This window comes from Mastigoproctus giganteus, chromosome 6, assembly GCF_048544385.1.
Source record: "Mastigoproctus giganteus isolate SK-2022 chromosome 6, ASM4854438v1, whole genome shotgun sequence".
NCBI classification, from domain to species: Eukaryota; Metazoa; Arthropoda; class Arachnida; order Uropygi; family Thelyphonidae; genus Mastigoproctus; species Mastigoproctus giganteus.
This window is the reverse complement of record NC_143580.1, coordinates 179697562-179722336: the sequence shown is the minus strand read 5'-3', so window position 1 is coordinate 179722336 and position 24775 is coordinate 179697562. Positions and strand designations below refer to the sequence as shown.

General features: G+C 37.4%; 1 protein-coding gene across 2 annotated transcripts in view; it reads left to right on the top strand.

Moving 5' to 3' along the window:
- Positions 1–24775, top strand: part of LOC150084779 (AP-5 complex subunit mu-1-like) — a 222972-nt gene that overhangs the window by 4633 nt on the left and 193564 nt on the right. The window contains exon 2 of one of the 2 annotated variants that reach the window (XM_090375538.1): positions 13964–14077. In XM_090375538.1, the coding sequence (XP_090231664.1) occupies positions 14010–14077 (68 nt within the window). In that variant the 5' untranslated portion in view covers positions 13964–14009. Of the gene's footprint in view, positions 1–13963; positions 14078–24775 lie in introns of those variants that run through there. The other variant, XM_090375539.1, reaches the window with a different exon arrangement.

Sequence of the window (24775 nt, the reverse complement as noted above, 5' to 3'; positions counted from 1 at the left end):
GTAAACTAGACCTAGTTTTGTAAGTAAAATAGGAGTTGATTTTTGTTGCTGTAATAAATACACATAAATTAATATAACAGATATACACTTTCATTTATTTATTAACATATAACCCCCCCCCCTCACATTGTGAGTTTCTGGTTGTGTCTGCAATGAGGAGATCATCACCTTGCATTACTGGTCAAAATGTAGGACGCCGTATGACTTTACTGCTGTTGTACAAGCATAGTCTGACCCTCGTTTCTAACAGTGTTTTTGGGTGTACCAAGTTAATTTGTTTCACTATCTCTGGGCCATAAGTAATGAACATGTTTAACTGTAAATAATCACTATTTTAATTGTTGGTGACTCTATTGTCAGGGAAACGGGAAACATGCTATGTAAAAAAGGATAGGTGGAACAGGACCAGGGTATGTGTGCCAGGGGCAAAGGTTGATGACGTAGAGCGGATATCATTTTTTAAGGGCACAAAAGGTGATATTGTACACGTTGGCACTAATGATATTAAGAGTAGGAGACCGGTAGAATTACTTAACAAGTACAGGTCACTGTTGAAAAAAAGCCTTGAATTAGGGTTGAATTTGAAAGTGTCTATAATTCTGTCCAGACACGATAGGAGGGAGTTTATAATGAGAGCCTTGTGGATAAATTCGGCCCTGGAAAGACTGTGCAAGGCTCAAGGGGTAGAATTTTTTTCAGCTTGGTCTGTACTTGTTAACAGGAGAGACTGCTTCTACAGGGATGGGATACACTTAAATAGAAAGGGTGCAAGAATATTTGCTGATGCTATCGAGGCAGTGTTAGGTGGGTCGGAAAACTGCTAGCTTGGGGAGATACAAGGAGTAATAGATTAACAGTAGTCACTGGCAGAGGTGAAAGTGATTCTTGCACTGCTTCTATTGGAATGAGCAGCAGCCAGGAAACCAAGATGCAGGGTATTTCAGAGACTGCTGGTAGTCATTGCGGTACAAGTGAACACATGGGTTGTGTTAGGGTAACTAAGAATAGGAACAGGTGCATGTATACTTGCATGTACACCAATGCTAGGAGTTTGGTAAATAAATTTGATGTATTGCTCAAAGCATCAAAGGCAGATATTGTTGAGATTTCAGAGACGTGGTGTCACACAGATATAAGGAATGCAGAACTGGAATTTGGAGGAGTACAATGTGTACAGGAAGGATAGACAGGATAGGAAGGGAGGAGGAGTTATGCTATTAGTTAAGAAATACATAAAATCCAAGGAAGTGAAGCCAGTTGAACATCGCTGGACAGTGCAGTGTCGAGTCAGTTTGGTTTGACATAAGCATTGGGAGATCAAAATTGAGAGTAGGAGTGTGCTATAGGCCTAATGACTCTGATGAGTATAATAAGAAACTGTACAGGGAAATAGAGCGGTCAGTAAATCAGAGAGTCTTATAATGGGGGATTTTAATTTCCCAGATATTGACTGGAATTTTGGAGCTGGTCACTCACACACTAGAAAGGCTTTTGTGGATTTATTGGATGATTGTTTTCAATACATCAGCATGTTCGGGAGGCAACTAGAGGGAGTAATACTCTTGATTTGATTATCTGTAGTGATTCTTCATGCATTAAGAATCTGCAGATAAATGAACCACTAGGTGGCAGTGATCACAGTGTGCTGAAGTGGGATTTACTCAAAGAGGTAACTACCATTAGGGGTAAAGGGAAGGGTTATTGCTTTCGTAAAGGCGACTACGATGGACTGAGACAGTTTTTAAATTCTATACAGTGGGACCAACTGATGATGTTACCAAGAGCAAATTCAAAATGGGAAGCATTCAAAGAACTTATCTTGGAAGCTACTAGGCTTTACATACCAACTAAGAAATATTGTTCAAGGTTTAGGCCTAAATGGATGTCAGATGAACTAATGAGACATATGGCAGAGAAGAAAAATGCATGGGATACATACAAATTAACACATGACACAGAAGCCTATGATAGATACAAGTTGATCTGTAACCAAGTTACAAAGGAGGTTAGGCAGGCGAAGGCAGATTACGAGAAATCTTTGGAATTTGGGGGAGTACAATGTGTACAGGAAGGATAGACAGGATAGGAAGGGAGGAGGGGTTATGCTATTAGTTAAGAAACACATAAAATCCAAGGAAGTGAAGCCAGTCGACATCGCTGAACAGTGCAGTGTTGAGTCAGTTTGGTGTGACATAAGCATTGGGAGATCAAAATTGAGAGTAGAAGTGTGTTATAGGCCTAATGACTCTGATGAGGTTGTTCACTCACACACTAGCAAGGCTTTTGCGGATTTGTTGGATGATTGTTTTCTATATCAGCATGTTCGGGAGGCAACTGGAGGAGTAATACTTTTGATCTGATTATGAGTAGTGATTCTTCATGCATTAAGAATTTGCAGATAAAGAAACCACTAGGTGGCAGTAATCACAGTGTGCTGAAGTGGGATTTACTCAAAGAGGTAACTAACATCAGGGGTAAAGGGAAGGGTTTTTGCTTTCGTAAAGGCAACTACGGTGATCTGAGACAGTATTTTAATTCTATATGGTGGGACCTACTGATGATGTTACTAACAGCAAATTCAAAATGGGAAGCATTCAAAGAACTTATCTTGGAAGCTACTAGGCTTTACCTAACAACTAAGAAATATTGTTCAAGGTTTAGGCTAAAATGGATGTCAGATGAACTAATGAGACATATGGCAGAGAAGAAAAATGCATGAGATATATAAATTAATGGGTAACATGGAAGCTTATGATAGATATAAGCTGGTCTGTAACCAAGTCACAAAGACGATTAGGCAGGCAAAGACAAATTATGAGAAATCCTTGGCAAAGGATGCAAAGAAAAACAACAAAGAGTTCTTTACCTATGTAAACTCTAGAAGGAAAGGGATGAATCAGATTGGTCCACTGGATATTGATGGTTCAACTGTTGACGATCCTGCTTAGGTGGCTAACAAACTAAATGAGTATTTTGCATCTACATTCACCCATGAAGAGCTATTCAGGGTGGAGGGGAATGCCAGAGGTGAGTTTAAACTCTGTCAGTGAGCTAGATGATTTTGTAATAACTGAGAGGAAAGTGGAGGAGAAATTATTGAAGATAAACATAAAAAAGGCACTCGGGGTGGATGGGATCTATCCATTTATATTAAAGGAGGCAGCAAAGGAAGTAAGCAAACCCTTAGCGATAATTATGAGAGCTTCTTTGGACTCAGGGGAAGTACCCATGGACTTGAGATATGCAAATGTGATCCCAATTCACAAAGGAGGATCAAAGGACCACACAAGTAATTATAGACCTGTTAGTTTAACTTCTGTTCCAGGAAAATTAATGGAGGCACTGGTTAAAGAAGTACTGCAGGATCATCTAGACAAGACTTCAGTTATAGCTCGGACACAGCATGATTTTGTTAAGGGAAAGTCTTGCCTGACCAGTTTTGATTAGATACTATAATGTGGTCACAAATTTACTGGATGCAGGGAATAACTTTGATATCATATATTTGGATCTTAGAAAGGCTTTTGATACTGTTGCACATGGAAGACTGCCGAACAAATTGGAGCAGTGTGGAATTGGAGGCAAATTGCTGCTATGGATAAAGGGATGGTTGAGTGGGAGAAGACAGAGAGTGGTAATCAGTAGATACTGCTCATCATGGACTAATGTTATTTGTGGGGTCCCTTAGGGTTCAGTGTTGGGTCCATTGTTGTTTTCTGTATTTATAAAAGATATTGATGATGATATCAAGCTTAATGTCCAGTTTGCAGACGATACGAAGGTTGGCAGAGTTGTTAAGGACGCTAATGACAGTACGATGCTGCAACAGGCTCTAGAAAAGTTGAGTAGATGGGCTGAGAGGTGGCAAATGAAGTTTAACATTGACAAATGTAAAGTACTACATATGGGAAGCAGTAATCCCAGAGTGACGTATCAACTCTGTTGTACTACACTGACAGTGATAGAGAACGAAAGGACCTTGGGGTAATTTTGCAGGCAGATGTGAAGTTTTCTGAGCAGTGCAGATGGTCTGCAAGAGTAGCTCATAGTGTCTTGTCAATGATATACAGGAATTTTTCTAGCAGGGATAAGGATGTGATTATCCCATTGTATAAGGCAATGGTCAGGCCACACCTTGAGTACTGTATACAGGTCTGGAGGCCTCATTTTAAGAAGGATGTAGAGTTGTTGGAACGAGTACAGAGAAGGTCAACAAGATTAGTGAATGGAACAAAGGGTTGCTCTTACGAAGAAAGGCTTAAATTTTGCAAATTACAATGTCTGGAGACTAGGCACCTTAGAGGTGATCTGATTGAGGTGTATAAAGTCTTGAATGGTCTGAGCATGCTCAGTGCTGATGGGATTCTTTCTCTTGCTCAGAATAATTGCCTGAGAGGGCATAAATTCAAATTGAGGAAAGACAGATGTAGGATAGATGTGTGGAAGTTTGCCTTTAGCCAGCAGGTAGTTGGTTGGTGCACAGACTTCCATCCTTTGTTGCGGAAGTTGATAGCCTAAATAAATTTAAGGCTGAGCTGGACAGGTATTTGGAATGAATGGAGGTGTGAAATTGGAGCGGTTTTTTTTTTTTTTTGGGTGATGCTGCATAATGCTGCATAAGCTTGCTTTCTTGCATCATATGCCAGTACTAATGGTAATATATATATTTTAATTAATGCTAGCCAAATAGAAATGGCATACATAAAATTAAAAAAGAAAATTTATTTTTGACCACCATTTTGGTCTTTTCTTGGTACAGTGACATAGAGCAAGGCACAATTCCTCAGAAATGTTTGCCAATTCTTTAACTGTTGGCTGCTTAAGCTCAGCAAGACCTGCACTTATTACTAAATATGTTATCCTTTAAGAATTTACACAAAAAGTAATCACAGGGTGTTAAAACTGGGAGCTCGGTTGCAGTTCAAGGGAACCAAGCCATCTGATCTATCGGCCTGGGAACTTTTTTTTCCAAAAAATTGTAGGCAGCTTTAACGTGGTGAGCTGATGCTCCATCCTGCATAAAAAAAGGAATGCCAAAAATTAAATTTGGACTGCGTTAATGGAATGATTTTGTCTTTTAGTAGTCTCAGGTAGCTTTCTTCTGTCATGGTCCCCTCAAAGAAAGAAGGTCTGAGCAAACTTCATATCCAAATTTCAGCCCAGGCTTTCAAGTCAGGAGTTTTTAAATTATGGAAGTCGGAAAGATCTCAAAAATTCGAAGTTGGAAAGATCTCAATGCTAATCCATTCTTCCTCACAGACACTCAAAAATTAATCAGCACATGTGTGAACTACGATCTCATATCAGCCGTTCCTGACTTTGAGCCTTTACCAGTGTCACAGACTAGTCCATTCCTACACAAGGGGATGTTGCTAATGCAAGGCCCAAATCAGTGCATGTGCATGCACACACACAACTGCAGACAAATATGTATATATCCATCATTAATTTCTATTCCCAAAAAAATTTATATACAGTATATATATATGTGTAAAAGTTGCCATTTATAGTTATTTGCATCAGAAAAATGTATCATGGGTGCGTATATGTTCGTACATGTACGTATATGTACAAACTCTTGATAATGTTACTTGATCTTGATAATATTGTGTTCCAGTATAAATACAGTGAAGCTCTTTATAGCGACCCTCTTTTTAATGTCTCAACACATTATTGGTTCTGGCTAATTTCTCATTAACCTAATTTTATTTTACATTCGATATATTGACATTGAAAATAAAAGGATTTCTCCATAATAACCATAAATTTCTACCTCCTAATCTGAATTTTTTATTACATTGTAAAATATTCACATTTAAAAATGACAGAACTCTTCAAATATATTGAAGTAATTGACAAGCTTGCATCTTTACTGTGAGAAATCACTTGTTAAAATTTTCTATTCTCTTTTCTTGTAGGGTGGTAATGAAATGAACATTGGCTAGAAGTTAATTTCGTTAATTAGAGTATATGTTTATTGGTATTACTCCAAGAAAGCGAATAGCCTTGCCAATTGCAAATAAAACTAGGATTTTGCAAGCTCTAGATCAGTGTTTTCTAAACTTTTTTAGTCATGGAACACTTTCCATCTCACAACATATTCACGGAACACTTACGAAACACAACTGTCATCATACTTTCGTTTTGGTCTTTTATTAGTTGGTTCTTGTTTTTTCACTTCGGATTTCTGGGGAATGAAAGACTGTGATTGTTCATCCTCACTTTGAAGTGTGACAGTATTGTGTTCGTTTTCATCAAGCAAGTTGCACTACTAGAAGTACTTTGATTCTCATTTTAAAGTTCCTTTTTTCAACCACAAATCTTATTTTAGTAGTAATATTTCAAAATACTAATAATTTTCAAAAACATTTTATACAAGAAAGTGAGTTTAGTTATGATATCGGTTCGCTTCCTCCTCTCCTTCAACCTGTGTACTCCCAGCTAAATCACGTACAAATGGCATATTAGATCACTATATTGCTACTTTTTCGTAGTTGTCCTTACCTCTACGCATACTTCTCTATGCAAAGCCTGCCAAAATAAAGTGTTCCGCGGTCTGTTTGATTCCGCAGTCTGTGCCAGTATATTAACTGAAAAAAAAATTGATGTTAAATATTATAATGATACCAAAGTGGTGTACGCTACAAATATGCAGAATTTATTTCTTTTATTTTTTAAATTATTAATTAAAATTGCATCCTTACTGTGAGAAATCACTTGTTAAAATTTTCTATTCTCTTTTCTTGTAGTGTGGTAATGAAATGAACATTGGCTAGAAGTTAATTTCATTAATTAGAGTATATGTTTATTGGTATTACTCCAAGAAAGCGAATAGCCTTGCCAATTGCAGATAAAATTAGGATTTTGCAAGCTGTAGATCAGTGTTTTCTAAACTTTTTTAGTCATGGAACACTTTTCATCTCACGATATATTCACGGAACACTTACAAAACACAACTGTCATCATACTTTCGTTTTGGTCTTTTATTAGTTGGTTCTTATTTTTTCACTTCGGATTTCTGGGGAATGAAAGACTGTGATTGTTCATCCTCACTTTGAAGTGTGACAATATTGTGTTCGTTTTCATCAAGCAAGTTGCACTACTAGAAGTACTTTGATTCTCATTTTAAAGTTCCTTTTTTCAACCACAAATCTTATTTTAGTAGTAATATTTCAAAATACTAATAATTATCAAAAACAATTTATACAAGAAAGTAAGTTTAGTTATGATATCGGTTCGCTTCCTCCTCTCCTTCAACCTGTGTACTCCCGGCTAAATCACGTACAAATGGCACATCTGATCACTATATTGCTACTTTTTCGTAGTTATCCTTACCTCTACGCATACTTCTCTATGCAAAGCCTGCCAAAATAAAGTGTTCCGCAGTCTGTGCCAGTATATTAACTGAAAAAAAAATTGATGTTAAACATTATAATGATACAAAAGTGGTGTATTCTACAAATATGCATTTCTTTTATTTTTTAAATTATTAATTAATATTGCATCCTTACTGTGAGAAATCACTTGTTAAAATTTTCTATTTTCTTTTCTTGTAGTATGGTAATGAAATGAACATTGGCTAGAAGTTAATTTCATTAATTAGAGTATATGTGTATTGGTAAGACTCCAAGAAAGCGAATAGCCTTGCCAATTGCAGATAAAATTAGGATTTTGCAAGCTGTAGATCAGTGTTTCCCAAACTTTTTTATTCACGAATTTTTTGCGGAGCACTTGTTCACATCTCACGGAACACAGTTAGAGAAACGCTGCTGTAGATAATGGTGTACATTTTAAGACTGATATCGTTAGACAGTTTGGCATTCCTAAGCATACTCTGTTCGCTATTCTGAAAGATTGGAAAAAGATTGAAAGTTTAGAGAAATCTGCTGCACCTGGTAGGATTCGAGCATGAAGGGTGAAGTATCCGGATCTTGAAAAGGTACTTTTGGAATGGCCGCAAAATCCATTCCTGTAGATGGTAATCTTTTAAAAGCTAGGGCTGAATCATTTGCACATGAAATGGATATTGAAGAATTTAAAAATTCAGATGGATGTTCCAGAAATTTAAGACTCGTCATGGCCTGTCTTCCAAAAAAAAGTGTGACGAAAGAGCAGCCGTGGATATTGATTCCACAAAGGAATGCTGATAAAACTGGACCTTTTTTAAATTGCCACCGGATAAAACACTTACATTTAAGAGTAAGAAATGTAGTGGTGGAAAAAAGGCCAAAAAACATTACCATTCTCCTAGCAGCAAACATGCCTGGAGGAGCTTCTTCTTTTAATCATTGGGAAAGCCCAGAAGCCTCAATGCTTTAAAGGTTTGAAGGCATTACTGACTATGTATTGAGCAATGATAAGGCATGGATGACATCACAAATCTACAAAGAATAGATCAGAGACAGATCAGGGATGAGTGAGAGGAATAGAAACATTTTGCTGTTTGTGGATAACTGCATCCTTCATTGTCAAGTAAACGACCTACATGCAAACACTGTAGAGTACCTACCACCAAATATGATGTCAGTTCTTCAGCCACTTGATCAAGGTGTAATCCAGTGTTTTAAGAAAAACTACCAAAGAATGCTATTAAACAAAATTGTGCTCTGTCTTGAAAACAAAGTTCAATGAAAGCAAAATTCCTCCCCAGAATGTTTTTCTTGCCTTTCTGGGCACACAATTTTTCTTGGTCAACCTGGATGTGTTCTCCCATCTAGGTGGATTAATTCTATTGATATTGGATTTTCTCCCATCATGGGATCTTTAGTCTAGCTGGCCTGGACCAGTTCTACCAAAGCTGTGGAGCCTTTCCCTTCATCATGGGATTTCCTAACATTTTTGGTTAGAGGTGATTCTTGCTGACATCCAATGGAAGTGGGATTTCCATTGGATGGCTGGCCTCCTTGGCTGTGCATTTTTATTTTCCACTTTTCTGCTGCTGATTCTGGCTGTTTTGCCGGTTTGGGGTTTATTTGGAATTAGTTTCATTTATATATATATATATATATATATATATATATATATAACCTTAATTTTTTAAATATAATACCAACTGGATAAATTGGACAATTTAGAATATAAGTATTAGGGGGTGAACACTATACCGAATAGATCAAAGGGCCAAGTTTTTTAGGTAACCTAAGTTTGACTTCTTTGTTGTACCCTATAAACAAACATAAAATATAATAAAATAAAATAAAATAGTAAAATTAAAATGATGATGTAGCTAATTATAGATATATGGATACATTGAATGGAACGTTAACTAGGGCTAGCTCCACTCACTATATCCCATTAATAATTAGCTGAGGCTATCAGTTTCTATTTGCCATTTGCCAGTTTTGGCTCATCTGTGTGTATATGTATATATATGTACACATCGATGAGCCAAAACATTATGACCACCTACCTATTAAGATGTTGGTCCTCCACACGCAGCCAAAACAGCTCATACCTGGTGAGGCCTGGATGCTACAAGGTTTCTCAATGTGTCTTGTGGTATCTGGTACCAACACGTAATCAGCAGAACCTTTAACTCCTGTAAGGTCCGTGGTTGAGAAGCCTCAGAACAGAGTTTCTGTTCCAACACAAACCACAGATGCTCGATGGGATTGATGTCTGAGGAATTTGGAGGCCAGGGCAATACCTGGAAGTCTTCCTCATGTTCCGTGATCCAGTCTCAAACAATCCGGGCGGTGTGGCATGGCGCATTATCCTGCTGAAAGGCAGCACCGCCAGAGGGGAAGACCATTGCCACGAAAGAGTGTACCTGGTCAGCAATGATGTTTAGGTAGATGGTAGACGTCACAGTGCCGGCACATGGATGACTGGACCCAGAGTATCCTAGCAGAACATCGCCCAAAGCATGACACTGCCGCTACCCGCTTGTTTTCTTCCCATGGTGCATCCAGGCGCCATCACTTCCCCAGGTAAACGATGCACATGTACCCGGCCATCCACATGGTGCAACAGGAAACATGATTCATTGGACCAGATGACCTTCTTCCAATCATTCAAGGTCCAGTTTTGATGCTTGTGTGCCCATTGTAGCCACTGTCGCTGGTGAACAGTGGTTAGCATCGGCACTCGGAGCAGCCTGCGGTTATGCAGTCCCATTTTCAGCAGGGTTCGATGTACTGTGTGTTGTGACACATTACTCCCATCATGAGCATTCCAGTTACTGGCAAGTTGTGCCACAGTTGCCCTTCTGTTGCCACATATCATCTGGGAGAGCCTTCGCTCACCTCGAGCATTGACGAGCTATGGTCATCCAACACCTTGCCGGCGGTTTGTGGGTTTCCCTGCTCGGACCACTTTCAGTAGGTCCTAACCATGGCTGACCATGAGCATCCCACCAGCCTTGCCGTTTCGGATATGCTCTGACCCAATCGTTTGGCCATTACAATTTGCCTTTGTCAAACTTACTTAAGTCTGCTGCCTTTCCCATCTGAAGATCAAGAGTAACACTGATTAATGGAGCTCAGTATCAGGTGTATTTTATATCATGTCCTGACCTGACCTTAGTTTACCTGCAGTTGCTTCAATTTGCATAACGACTCGCTGGTCATAATATTTTGGCTCATCAGTGTGTATATATATATATATATATATATATATATATATATATGACTTCAGCAATGGCATTAGATTTGGCTTGAAAAATTTTGTACTCTAAGTTATCTATTTTCATTAAATGTAATACTTACTTAACCTATATATATATAATAAATAATAATAATAAATTTAAATAATAAATTTAATCAAAAATATATGACGAATAATTTAAAAGATATTTGTGTTTATAATATGTTTCAAATTGCCAAACTTCGTAAAGATAATCGCAATAGGAAATATAGTAAATCCAACACGTATAAAAGCAACCGAGAACATCTAGGAGACTTTATAGATTTATTCAAAATGTGGGATACGGATCCTATAAATATTAGCAAAATTCACAACACACTTTTCAGTATTAAACTTAGTGTACTCAAAGCACTATATAGAAAAACCAATGATTACGTCTTTGCATCCTCCCACCTTATGCACATTATATTGGATATTTTTAAATTCAGAATTAATATTTTGAATGTTAGCAAGCAGCCTGAAAACTCTGTCCTCATCTTATACTTTCAAAATAAAATGATGGATGATTTAGATATACATAAAACTATTAATTTACGTAATGACTTGCTGCCTATTAATAACTTACATATTAATATCAGATTTAGATATTCTAAACCATTTGGTCTTAAAGCGTGTAACTATAAAACAATAGCTACAAACCTTCACAATATTAACATCGGACAGGATACATGTGTTTGTCACAAACCTTCATTTCATAGATACGTGGATCCTAACCATAATCACATTATAACCGGCAATTTAGATATAATCCCATATCCCGAACTTAGAGATATTTTATCACTGGGTTTTAAATTTCGACCTAATCCACCTATTAATAAATCTAATTTTAAAAAATTGTTATATCTAGATTTACTAAAATACTGCATAAGATCAGCATACAAACATAATATACCGGTTGAAGCTTATCACATGTGGTTATTTACAATGCTTAATATCATATCTAATAAATATAATCAATTGAAATTCGTACAGGATAATCTATATAATACCAAATTAATAAATAGGCAGCTCAAAGATATACATGAACATTTTATAATAACTCCCGTTGACAAAGCTGCTTGCAATTATGCAATCATATGTAAATCATATTATATAGATATTATAAAAAATGAACTACAGTCTAGCCGTACATATAAACAGATAACATCTTCTTCTAATATAATAATCAAAAAATTAATTGCATTGCATAAAAAATTAAAGTTAAAGTATAATAACCTAAAATATCCATTTATATATTGCATACCCAAATTTCACAAAACACCAATTGCTTTTAGATTCATAACATCATGTAGAGATAGTTATGCGAAATTTCCCGGAAAAACGTTAGAAAAGTTACTTAAAAGTATATTAAATAACTTAAATAAAACTATTATAATAAATAATAACTTACCTATTATAAATGCTCTAAAAAATAATAATATTCATCAAATACAAACTTTTGACTTTAACAGTCTATTTACGAGCATTAACCTTAATAACTTAGAAGTCGTCCTCCAGAAACTATATTTAGAAAATAAAAATGCTATAAAGGTTGATTTAACCTATTGGAATTCTCTAATAAAATTATGCATCTTTAATAACTATGTATATGACGGAACATCGTTATATTTGCAAGTCACTGGCACCCCTATGGGAAGTCCAGCATCAAGCATAATCGCAAACCTTTATCTGTATTATACAGAAAGAGAATTTCAAGATAACCTACTTATATACAGATACGTAGATGATATATGTGTTTTTAATTGTCCACATTTTGTCCAGGATTACAGTGGTTATATCCAGGGGAGCTTGTGTTGGAAAAAACTAATAGTTCCGATACTATAGCAAATTACTTGGATCTTCATATAGAAATATTACATAATAATAAAATAGACGTAAACGTATATAATAAAAGAGATGCATTTAATTTTAACGTAGTCAGCCTTACAAACTGGAAATCAAATGTATCAAAATCAGTGCATGCTAATATAATTTTATCGCAATGTTTAAGGATTGCTTATATCTGCAATAGTAATAAAAATTGTTCAGCGGGCTTAACAGCGTTGTACGGCAGGTTGATCAATAATAATTTCCCTATCGCTTACCTGAAATATCACTTCAGGAAAGCAATTAGCATAATTAATTTCAAAAATTTGTTTTCTGAACCTATCGTTTCAATATAATTTTCAATAAAATCGTTATATTTAGTGCCATGTATATATGTAAATAGGATACACTTTGCATTCTTGGTGTCTTACGGCGTAGAAAACTTGTACCCACCGGCTTGCAAATTACAGTGTAACATTTTTTTTTTTTTTTTTTTTTTAATACATATAGTTAAATTCTTTTAATTTACTTAAATTCACGCTGAGATAACATGCAAATTCAGCTCAGGGTCCTACTATAGGAACGGGTTTGCGATCCCGGGCATACCCGAGCCACAACTTATATCTTGTAATGCCTTTAAGCTGTCCTACACTCTTTATTTTTATTTCTCCGAAATTATTAGGGCAATCCGAGGACGTAGGAGAAACTATTTCTTATCTATACCACTATTTTTCGCCTTTGTGGAGTTCAGGTTCTATTTTTCCTACTCCTTTAGTTTTTCTTCTTACTATCTGCATGTTTCTCTTTGCGTTAATTTAATTTAATTATTTATTTTTACCGTATCCATCACATAGGGGGCACCACATATTATTTTGACGACTATTACATTATGTCCTAGATATGGTCAAATGTAGTATGTATTATATATTTAATCTTGTTTTAATCCTTAAATTACGTTCTCTGTCGGGTCAACGATGATTAATATATGCTTACATTTATATTTTACTTATATTTCTTACCTTTGATTCTAATATTTCAAAATTTTTCTTAATTAATTATCTTCATTCGATTTATTTATATTCGATTTATGTTCGGCCTATACTGGTTTATATTTGGTTTAGATTTAAATTACTTAGCATATATTGATCATCACAGAAACAGAGAACTTCTTGTCGTTTTTTGCCTTCATTCTGGGTGGTTGGCCCCAGTTGAAGTCATCTAGATTGTCGGTAAAAAGCGATAATAATAATAATAATTTTTTTTTTTTTTTTTTTTTTTTGCGTTTTCTTAAGTCCTTGATGGTATTCTTATTATTGGATTGATTTACTTTTTCTATTGATATTCTGTAGACATTGTGGGTGTATTGCATGATTGCTTGCAACTGCATTAACCCATAAATATTAGTTATTGTCTTTTAACTTTCTTGCTTTGCTTTATTTCTTGCTTTCCTTTTATCACTAATATAACTATTAATATATATATATATACATTTTATTTTTTTTATTTTTAACAGATTATTTTTTTAATGAGTGATCTGTTATTAAGAAGGACCATAAACAATGAGTGTCAGGGCTTTGTGGATTGTGTCAGTATCCAGAAGCAATTTGGGAAGAGTTGTTTACTCAAGGTAAGTACAAAGGGTACTAGGAAAGTTTTGCAATACAGCTTTGTTTATTTAATTTTTTCAAAGTAATTTCCTCTACATTCAATACACCTCTCCATCCTCCGAAACCAATCTTTAAACCAGTTCTGCCAAGTTTCACTAGGGAGTAAAGCACACTCGTTGTCCCAAGCCCGTAGAAGGTCCTCATCACTGGAAAACCGCCTCCCTTTTAGCTTCATTTTCACATGCGGGAACAGTGCAAAGTCGCAGGGAGCAAGGTCTAGACTGTAGGGAGGATGCTCGAGAAGTTTCAGTCCTGTCGTGGTCAAATATTCGGTGCAGGCTTTGGCGCGGTGAGCTGGAGCACTTTCGTGATGGAGGTACTAGGTGTCCATTCTTGACTTTGGCCGCAGGTTCTTCATAGATCCAATGACTTTAGGCAGGCATTGTTCAGTATACCACTTAGCTGTGACTGTCTTCTGCGTGTCCAAAACGACACGTTCCACAATTCCACTCGATTTGAAAAATACAGCTATCATTTTCTTCTTTACAGATCGGGATTTTCTGACAATTACGGGTGTGTCGTCATCATCAAAGACCCAAACTTTGTTTTGAGCCTTGGTCGGCAGATCGTAATAGTACAGCCAAGTCTCGTCACCTGTCACGATGTTGTTCACATACCGAGATTGTCCCTTATCAAACTTTTTTAACATCTCCCGGCACCAAGTCACACGTCGTGTCATCTGCTCTTCAGTCAGTTGATGCGGCACCCAGAGAGAACAAAGTTTCTTCACGTGCAAATGACCTTGCAGAATCGAACGAATTGCTGGTGCATTTAGGCCCAAAGTATCCACTATCTGTTGGTAGGTCACTCGCCTGTTTTCGTCAAGCATTTTCCTCACAGCAGTAACGTTTTCCTCCGTAACTGACGTTCGTGGCCTTCCCGGCCTCTCCGAATCCTCCAGAGTGAAATTTCCCCTTTGGAATTCTCTATACCACCTGAATATCGTTTTACGATGTGGACAATCATCATCTAGTGCAAGAGTCATTTCTTCTAAGCACTGGTCTATGGTTAAACCACGCACGAAATTATACCGCAAAACTGTCCTTATCTCATTTCGTGACCACGATGCCGTCGCAAGCACTTTACACTCTCACTACTAATGAATAACTGAGCCCATCGACTTGGCGCGGTGGCTACTATGCACGTATGAACATGTCTCAACATGCAGCAACAAGCAGCTTCCTGTGATTCATTGTTGCGTCATATTGTAAAACTTTCCTAGTACCCTTTGTAGTTTTTGATTCATATGGAATGGTTTACAGACAGGCACCAAAGGCACACACCAAAGTCTTATGATTCAGGCAGAACCCCAAACTCTAAATTTTAAATTCATATATATGTGTGTGAACATTTTTAAGAATCAGTAAGCAAATTTATATTATATTATAAAGTATATTTATTAGCATTAGCATTAGTAGAGGCATTTGATGCAAGAAAGCAAACTTATGCAGCATCAGCCAAAAAAAAAAAAATAAAATAAAATAAAATAAAAATAAATAAATAAATAAAAATTAACCACTTCCACTTCACCCCTCTGTTCGTTCAAAATACCTGTCCTGCTGAGCCTTAAACTTATTTAGGCTATCAACTTCCACGACAAGGGATGGAAGTCTGTTCCACCAACCAACCACCCGCTGGCTAAAGGCAAATTTCCTCACGTCTATCCTACATCTGTCTTTCCTCAATTTGAATTTATGCCCTCTCAGGTGATTTTTCTGAACAAGAGGAAGAATCCCATCAGCATTGAGCATGCTCAAACCATTCAAGGCTTTATACACCTCAATCAGATCACCTCGCTGGTGCCTAGTCTCCAGACACTGTAATTTGCAAAACTTAAGCCTTTCTTCGTAAGAGCACCCCTTTGTTCCATTCACCAATCTTGTTGCCCTTCTCTGTACTCGTTCCAGCATCCCTACATCCTTCTTGAAATGAGGCCTCCAGACCTGTATACAGTACTCTAGGTGTGGCCTGACCATTGCCTTATACAAGGGAATAATCACCTCCTTATCCCTGCTAGAAAAATTCCTATATATCATCGACAATACACCATGAGCTACTCTTGCAGCTCGTCTGCACTGCTCAGAAAACTTCATATCTGCCTGCACAACCACCCCCAGGTCCCTTTCATTCTCTACCACTGTCAGTGTAGTACCACAGAGTTGATACATGTGTATATATATAGTAGTGCTAAAAAATTGTATCAACTCATTTTTTAGGTTGTTCTTAAGCTGGCAGTTAATCTTTTAGCTGCAAAGAACATAAATTGTAATACCAATACACATATGAAACTATTAATTGCAGAAAAATTTACTTTTATCCCGTATGGGTAAATATACAATGAAATAAAGTGCTTTTCTCCAAAATAACGGCATGTTATTTTGGATTATTTTGTTATTATATGGTTCATATAATAACAAAAATTCTATGAAAGAAGTGATTTTTTTTCATTACTTTTATCTTACTAGGATGAAGGCAGCTATATAACCAAAAAACATAACAAAATGCACTACTATTTTGTTGGCCCACTCCTTGCGTTGATGACTGCTGCACATTGTTGTGGCATGGAATGCTGAGGTTCTGAATGTATTTCTGGGGAATCTCATGGCACCAAACATGGGTTAATGTCCCCTGCAGCTCTAAGTGTTTTAGAATTACTTATAGAGTTTAATTAAGAATTAAGAATTTCTTTTATATTACTGAAACACCCATTTTTTTCCAACAATTTTCAATTTGTTTGGGATGTGGACTGTTTGCAGGCCATGTCACATAAATTGATGTAAACTACACCATATTGTGTAAACTGATTTACCCTTTAATCATTTTTGTACATGTGGACAGTAAAGACAGCAAAATAAATTACATTTATTTAAGCAAGGGTGCTACATTTCATAAATTTAAAACTTTTGCTAATTTTATGAGCACTACTACTTACAGTTTTGGTTTTATGACATAAAGCAGAATTGTCTTGAAGAATGCAAATGGCAACATCCCCATAGTGATCTCTAATTGTGGGATGTAATTTTGTCTCAAGAATGCCTTTGTCCACCTCACATTCACTGTACCCTTCATAACCCCAGGGGCTCACATCTGGTGAGTATGGGCTTGGCACACCCAGGGTCCTCAGCTGGATATCATCATTCTTCTCTTTCTTGGTGATTTCCTTCTACTTCTCTCTCTCTCTCTCTCTCTCTCTCTCTCTCTCTCTCTCTCTCTCACACACACACACACACACACACACACACACACACACACACACACACACACACACACACACACACACACACACACACACACACAGGGTAACTCAGAAATTTTTTTTGGCTGGTGCAGCATAAGCCTCAGGCTTCCTTGCACAATATGGCTAATAATAATAATAATAATAATAATAAAAATTCAAGATGAGCAACTTCTCTCTGTGAAATACAGCCCCATTTCATTTGAGATGCAGAATGTTTCCCTGTGAAGTTGATATATCCAGGATTAAATTCTTCTCCTTCTTCGCCTAACAGTCTGCTGGCTGTCCAAACCATGCAAGTTGGATTTTGATTCAACAGAGAAAATAACACATTTCCACTGATCCTCAGACCAATTAGCATGCTCTTTTGCCCACTTTAGGTGCTCGGCTTTGTGTGAAAATTAGATTTTTTCTGGTGACATGTTACTAATCCTGATGAGAAAAGGTGTCTACCTATACTTACCTTTACTCCTGTATGCTGTTTTAAAATCTGTTCATGAGGATCTTCTGTTTTGGACACACAGATGGACCAGAAATCTGTCCTGCACTGCAGAAGATATTTGTGGATGTCAACTTTCGTTTTTTCTTTCTTTCTGTTTAGACTGCCAGTTTCTAATAATTTTTGTAATAAACATGTCACTATTGACTGATTACAGTGAATCCTTTTAGCTATTTCATGCATAAAATGTTTGCATTCAATGCAGCAGGAACATTTTTCCTACATGGTGTTAATTGTGAAAACTTAGCCATTGCAATAGCACAAAATACTGGGGCCTCGTGGCACATGCACCGTATTTATACTGCTGCTAGAATGATGCAATCTTGTGTGGCACATGACATAATCTAAGAGAGCTTGGATGGATGATGCAATAGGGTGATGCTATTACAAAACATATATGATATATTTGCTATTTGCCCTCACCAATAGCAAAGGCGAGGGCAGTGGACGAGGCCTATGGGGAACTGGAAGGAAAGATGGAGATAGGCAATTGATGAGAATAGCCAAAGTGAGAGACAAGGCATCAAAGGACTTCTCATCAATAAAACAGATAAAGATGAGAAGGGAGTGGTTATACAGGACCAGTAGAAGGTTAAGGAAAGGTGGAAAGACTGTTTTAAGAAGTTATTAAATGAGGGAACCCCAAGAGCATTATGCAAGGATGGAGAGACGAATGAAAGAGTAGTGGAAGGCATAAGCAGGAAAGAAGTGGAAAGTGCACTCAGAAAAATGAAGAGTGGGAAAGCAGTAGGTGCTGATCAGATACCAGTAGAGGTATGGAGAAGTCTGGGAGAAGAAGGAATCGATATCCTATGGGACTTTATGGAAAAACTGTGGCAGCAGGAGAGGATACCCGATGAGTGGAGGGAAAGTATACTTGTGCCAATCTATAAAGGAAAGGGTGATGTGCAGGAATGTGGGAACTACAGGGGAATAAAGTTAATGTCTCATTCCATGAAGATCTGGAAAAGAATTGTGGAAGGAAGGATAAGGCAGGAGATGGAAATAGAAGAGAAACAGTTTGGTTTCATGCCAGGAAGAGGAACAACAGATGTGGTCTTTGCTTTAAGGCAGGTGATGGAAAGATACAGGGAGATGCAAGTAGAGTTGCACATGGTGTTCATAGACCTGGAAAAAGCATATGATAGAGTGCCCAGACAAGAGGAATGGAGATGCGTGAGGGAGAAGGGCGCATCAGAAAAGTACGTAAGGCTTGTGAAGGAAATGTATGAGGGAGCGGTGACTCAGGTTAAGAGTAGTGTAGGTATGACTGAGGGGTTCTCTGTAGAAGTTGGACTGCACCACTGATCAGCTCTTAGCCCATATCTGTTTGATCTGGTAATGGATGTGTTGGTGAGAGAAGTGAAGAGTAGAGCACCATGGAGTATGCTGTTCAGGGATTATATTGTACTGTGCAAACCATCCCAAGGTAAGGTAGAGAAGAAATTGGAGAAATGGAGGAAAGCATTGGAAGAGAGAGGCATGGGGATAAGTAGAACAAAGACAGAATATATAGTATTGAATGGAGAAGATGAAAGTTCTATAAAACTGCAGGAGGAAAAGCTACCATCAGTTTCGAAATTTAAGTATCTGGGATCGAACGTTGAGAGGGATGGAGGATTGAGTGCAGAAATACAGCATAGAGTGCAATGTGGATGGTTGAACTGGAGAAAGATGAGTGGGGTGCTGTGTGATAAGAAAGTAAATTGTAGAATGAAGGGAAGAGTGTATAAAACTGTGGTTAGATCTGCATTGATGTACGGTGCTGAGACATGGGCGATTACAAGGGCCCAGGAGAAGAAGATGAGGATGCTAAGATGGATGTGTGGTGTGACGAGGAAGGACAGGAGGATAAGAAATGACTACATCAGAGGTACTGTTAAGGTGGGCCTCTGAGTAAAAAGATGCAGGAATCTAGTTTGAGGTGGCTTGGACATGTGGAACGAAGTGAGGAGTATGTGGGGAAGAGGTGTGAAAAGTTGAAGGTGATGGGGAAGAGGGGGAGACCTAAGCTGAGATGGAAGGACAAGGCGGCAGAGGATTTAAAAGAGAGAGGATGGAGGAGAGAGGAAGCCCAGGATAGGGAAGAATGGAGGAAAAGAATTAAGGACGGAAATGCCGACCCCATATAAATGTGGAAAGAAGGCAAAGACAAAGAAGAAGAAGATATGATATATTGCCAGATTTCACAGAAATTCAATGAATTTTGCAAGTGATGTGTTTTTTTGAGCACCACTGTATGTATATAATATATTATGTAATAAAGTGTATATATATATATATATATATATATATACAGCTTTATGGAAAAGTAGCCCCTCACATCTTGCCCCCCCCACATCTCGCCTCTGAAACATTTCGCCCCCAGTAGATAATGAGTAGGTTACAAAAATGTAAATAGAGTCAATTCTCGATAACTCGAATTTTTATTGAAGTTCCAGTTCCTTTAGTGGAGATTCAATGTTAAACTTTCTCGATTACTCGAACTGAACTTCCGATAACTCTAACTTTTCCGAACAAATTTTCAAAATTACATTCGTGTACAAATTGTCATGTAGCCTTTAAACTAATTTCTCCCCTTTTGTATGTCTTCAGGGTTCTCTTTCCATTGTGAAAGGATTAACTGGAACTGTTAATCCTTTCACAATGGAAAAAATACATACTTGACCACAAGGGCGATAGTCACGTGGTTAGTGACGGAAATGGGGGGGATGGAACAGTGACTAATCCTATAGGAGTCTTTTCAGTAACAAGTGAATCTTGTTCTGATTTGTCTAAATTCAAACAATAAAAGTTCCTGCATCTGGCTCTCCTCACATTTCCTGGTGCAGTGGACAGCGCGCGTTTGCTGTTTTTGCCGCCTCATTATCGGTGGTGCATCGCGTGAACAAGCTGAGCGTCACAGGCAATGCAATATCTGCATATTATTTTTGCATCTTGATTGATTAATCCTGTGTGTACAATGGCAAAAAGTGTTTCGTCAATAAGAGGCAAAAGAAAATTGGTAGATGATGACAACCACATTTACGTGTTTTCAAAGAGAACTCTAGATGAAAAACATGGAATCTGGGTTTGTGAAAAATGTTCCACCTGCAAAGGGCGTTTGGACAGAGGGTTTGGAAGGCCCAGTTGTGAAAGTCATAACTAAACATAACCATGCAGCTCAAGATGCAAAATCGGAAGCATTGCAATTGATTGGTCAAATACGGCAACATGCAACAACCACGAATGAACGGCCACAGCAAATTGTTGCATCAGTAATTGCAGAGACTCATGCCAATGTCACGGCATTACTTCCTAAAAAGGATTCACTTAAACGAACCATTTGTCATGTTCGATGCAACAATGGTACTCCTGCTTTACCGAGCAATCTCCAGGACCTAGTAATTCCACAAAATTATCAAGAAATTATCATTGATGGCAATGTACAACAGTTTTTGACGTATGATTCTCAGGATGAACTGCTCCCGGGTCACATGCTTATTTTTTCCACTAGTAACAATCTTCAGTTATTGGCGCATAGCCAGGAGTGGTTTTCTGATGGAACTTTTAGCACAGTACCCACACATTTCCAGCAGTTTTATACAATTCATGTGGTTCAATTCAATGCAGTTATTCCAGTGGTCTATGCGCTTCTGCCAAACAAAACTCGTGCCACATATGTCAAGTTGCTTCAAGAAGTTAAAAATCTACAACCGGGTCTCCAACTCCAACAACTTATTACAGATTTTGAACACAGTGCCATGCAAGCCTTCCAACAAGAATTTCCTGGTATTGTAAATACCAGTTGTTTTTTTCATCTTTCCCAAAGCATTTGGCGAAAGGTACAGAATGAAGGTTTAAAAGCTTGATACGAACAAGACCATGAATTTGCTCGTTGGATCTGAATGATTCTGGCATTGGCATTTATTCCTCCTGCTAGCATTATTCAAGCATTTGAAGATTTAGTTGAAGCTGATAACTTCCCCATTGAAGCTATGGTGATTGAAAACTACTTTGAAGATACGTATATTGGAAGAAGACAGCGGAGAGGCCAGCCTTTAAAGATTCATTGATTCTTTAAAGAAACAACAAGGGGCTACACAATTTTGAAATTACACAACTAATTGCCGGTAATTCAGGCAATCAAAGAAACAAGAAGTGTGCTGCAATTTCTGCTAGAATCAAAAGAATAGTCCAAGATTTTCAAAATCGTAATGTGATTGATTACCTTAGAGGCATTGCATACAACTTCGAGTTTTAAACAATAATAATGTGCATTTATTCTATTAAAACAAAATAAATTAGAATTATTAAAAAATTAGGTGTATCATTTATATTTCTGTAACCTACTCAATATCTACAGGAGGCGAAATGCGAGGGGCCACTTTTCCAGATCCCATATATACACACACATATTGTTCTCTGTAATCGACTGGTCAGCAGCGGGAGTGCAATATCACACACTCTTTGAGTAAACTGGGCTTCAAGCCCCTGAATACTAAATACGGTTGATCTGCCAACCTGCACTGGACCAGCATGGCAGATTATAGTCCATTTCCTTCAACATGACTTGTTGAGGAGGGCCCCCATCCTACAGTGGATTGGCAATGCCTGCAGATTTATTTATTTATTATTTAAATATATATATATATCAGCATTAGCCTTAGTAGAGGCATATGAAGCAAAAGAGCAAGCTTATACATCATCAGTCAAAAACACTTCCCATTTCACCATCCATTCACTCCAAAAGTTTGTCCAGTTCTTCCTTGAATTTATATAAGCTATCAACTTCCAAAACGACAGATGGAAGTTTGTTACAGCCAATCAATCACCCTGCTGGCTAAAGGAAAATTCCCGCACATCTACAACTGTCTTTCCTCAATCTAAGTTTATGCTACCTTAGGTTCGAAATCTGAGCAAGAGGAAGAATCCCATCAGCATTGAGCCTGCTCAAACCATTCGAGGCCTTATACATCTCAATCAGAACACCTTGCAGGTGCCTAGTCTCCAGACGCTGCAATTTGTGGAACTTAAGCCTTTCCTGGTAAGGGCACCCCTTTCACCATCTTGCCCTTCTTTGCACTTGTTCTAGCAACTCTACATCCTTCCTACAAGGCTTCCAGACCTGTATGTAATGCTCAAGGTGTGGCCCAGTCATTGCCTTATACAAAGGGATAATCACCTCCTTATCCCTACTAGCAAAATTCCTGTATATCAGCAGTTCCAACCTTTTTTTGACTCATGAACCCCTTTCAAAAACATATTTTTATTGTGAACCACTAAGCCTATATTCTCTAAAATCGTATAATAGTTCTGAATTTTTATTATAAAATATTTCCAGTATTGCGTTTTTAAAAGCAGTATTGCAATATAGTAATTCAATGTAAATTATTATTATATTAATATAATTTAATATAAAAATAATATAATAATTTTATATTACTAAAATATAGAATTATTATTAAGTGCCTATACATAACAATGGTCTTTGAGAATGAAAAAAAAAATGCATATGACCCAAATCACAACTAAATATAAATTTTGAACTGAACTGCATAAATTAATATTAAACTGTTTTGTAGTTTACAAAAATATACCTATATAAATCTAAGCAGACACCATTACAGAATTTTTAGTGCGAACCCCCTGGAACACTTTTGTGAACCACTGGGGGGGTCGCAAAAAACCGGTTGGGAACTGCTGCTGTGTATCATTGAAAAAACCCCATGACCTCCTCTGACAACTTGTCTGTACTGCTTAGAAAACTTTATATCTGACTGCACAAATACCCCTGGGTCTTTTTCATTCGCCATAGTATCCAATCAAATTGGTCAGACAAGGTAAAAAAAAAAAGTAAAGTGTAGCCATTATCAACCCACTGCAGGATGGAAGCCTCCTCAACAATTCATGCTGAGGGAAATGGACCATAATCTGCCACGCTGGTCCAGTGCGGGTTGGCAGATCGACCGTATTCAGCAGTCAGGGGCTTGAACCCCGGTCTACTCAAAGAGCGTGTGCTACTGCACTCCCGCTCCTGACCACTCGGTCAGACAAGACTTCCCCTTAACACACTCATGCTGTCTGAATTATTACTGCAGTCTTGTCTAGATGATCCTGCAATGTTTCTTTAACCATTGACTTTTTTTTTATTTTCCCCAGAACAGAAGTTAAACTAACAGGTCTGTAAATACTCATGTCATCCTTTGATCCCCCTTTGTGAATAGGGGATACATTTGCACATCGCCAATCAGTGGAGACTTCCCCTGAGTCCAAGGATGCTCTCGTAATTATGGCTAAGGGTTTGCTTACTTCCTTTGCTGCCTCCTTTAATATAACTGGATAGATCCGGTCCACTCCAGGTGCCTTTCTTATGTTTAACTTCACCTCCACTTTGCTCTCAGTTATTACAAAATCATATAGCTACCTGTTAGAGTTTAATAAGCTTCTGTCCTCCATTTCCCTACAGAATTCTTCATATGTGAATGTAGATGAAAAATACTCATTCAGTTTATAAACTATCTGAGAAGGATCATCAACAGTGCAACCATTGATATCAAGTGGATCAATCTGATTCATCCCCTTCCTTCTAGAGTTTATATAAGTAAAGAAGTCTTTGCTGTTTTTCTTTGCATCCTTTGTCAAAGATTTCTTGCAATCTGCCTTCACTTACCTAACTGCCTTTGTGACTTGTATATTTATATTTGTATATTTATATATGTATGTACATATATAAATATACTTTATTATATAATATATAATAAATTATTTTATAGTTAACAAACCTAGCAGAGCTGTGATTTTAATCCCAATTCATTTTGAAAGTGTTCGTTGGGGTTAAGGTTGAGACTCTCGTAAGGCCAGGGAAGCTTTTGCATGTCTGTATCTTCAAACGAGATCACTACAGGCTGTGCCGTATGATATGGTGTATTATCATGCTGAAAC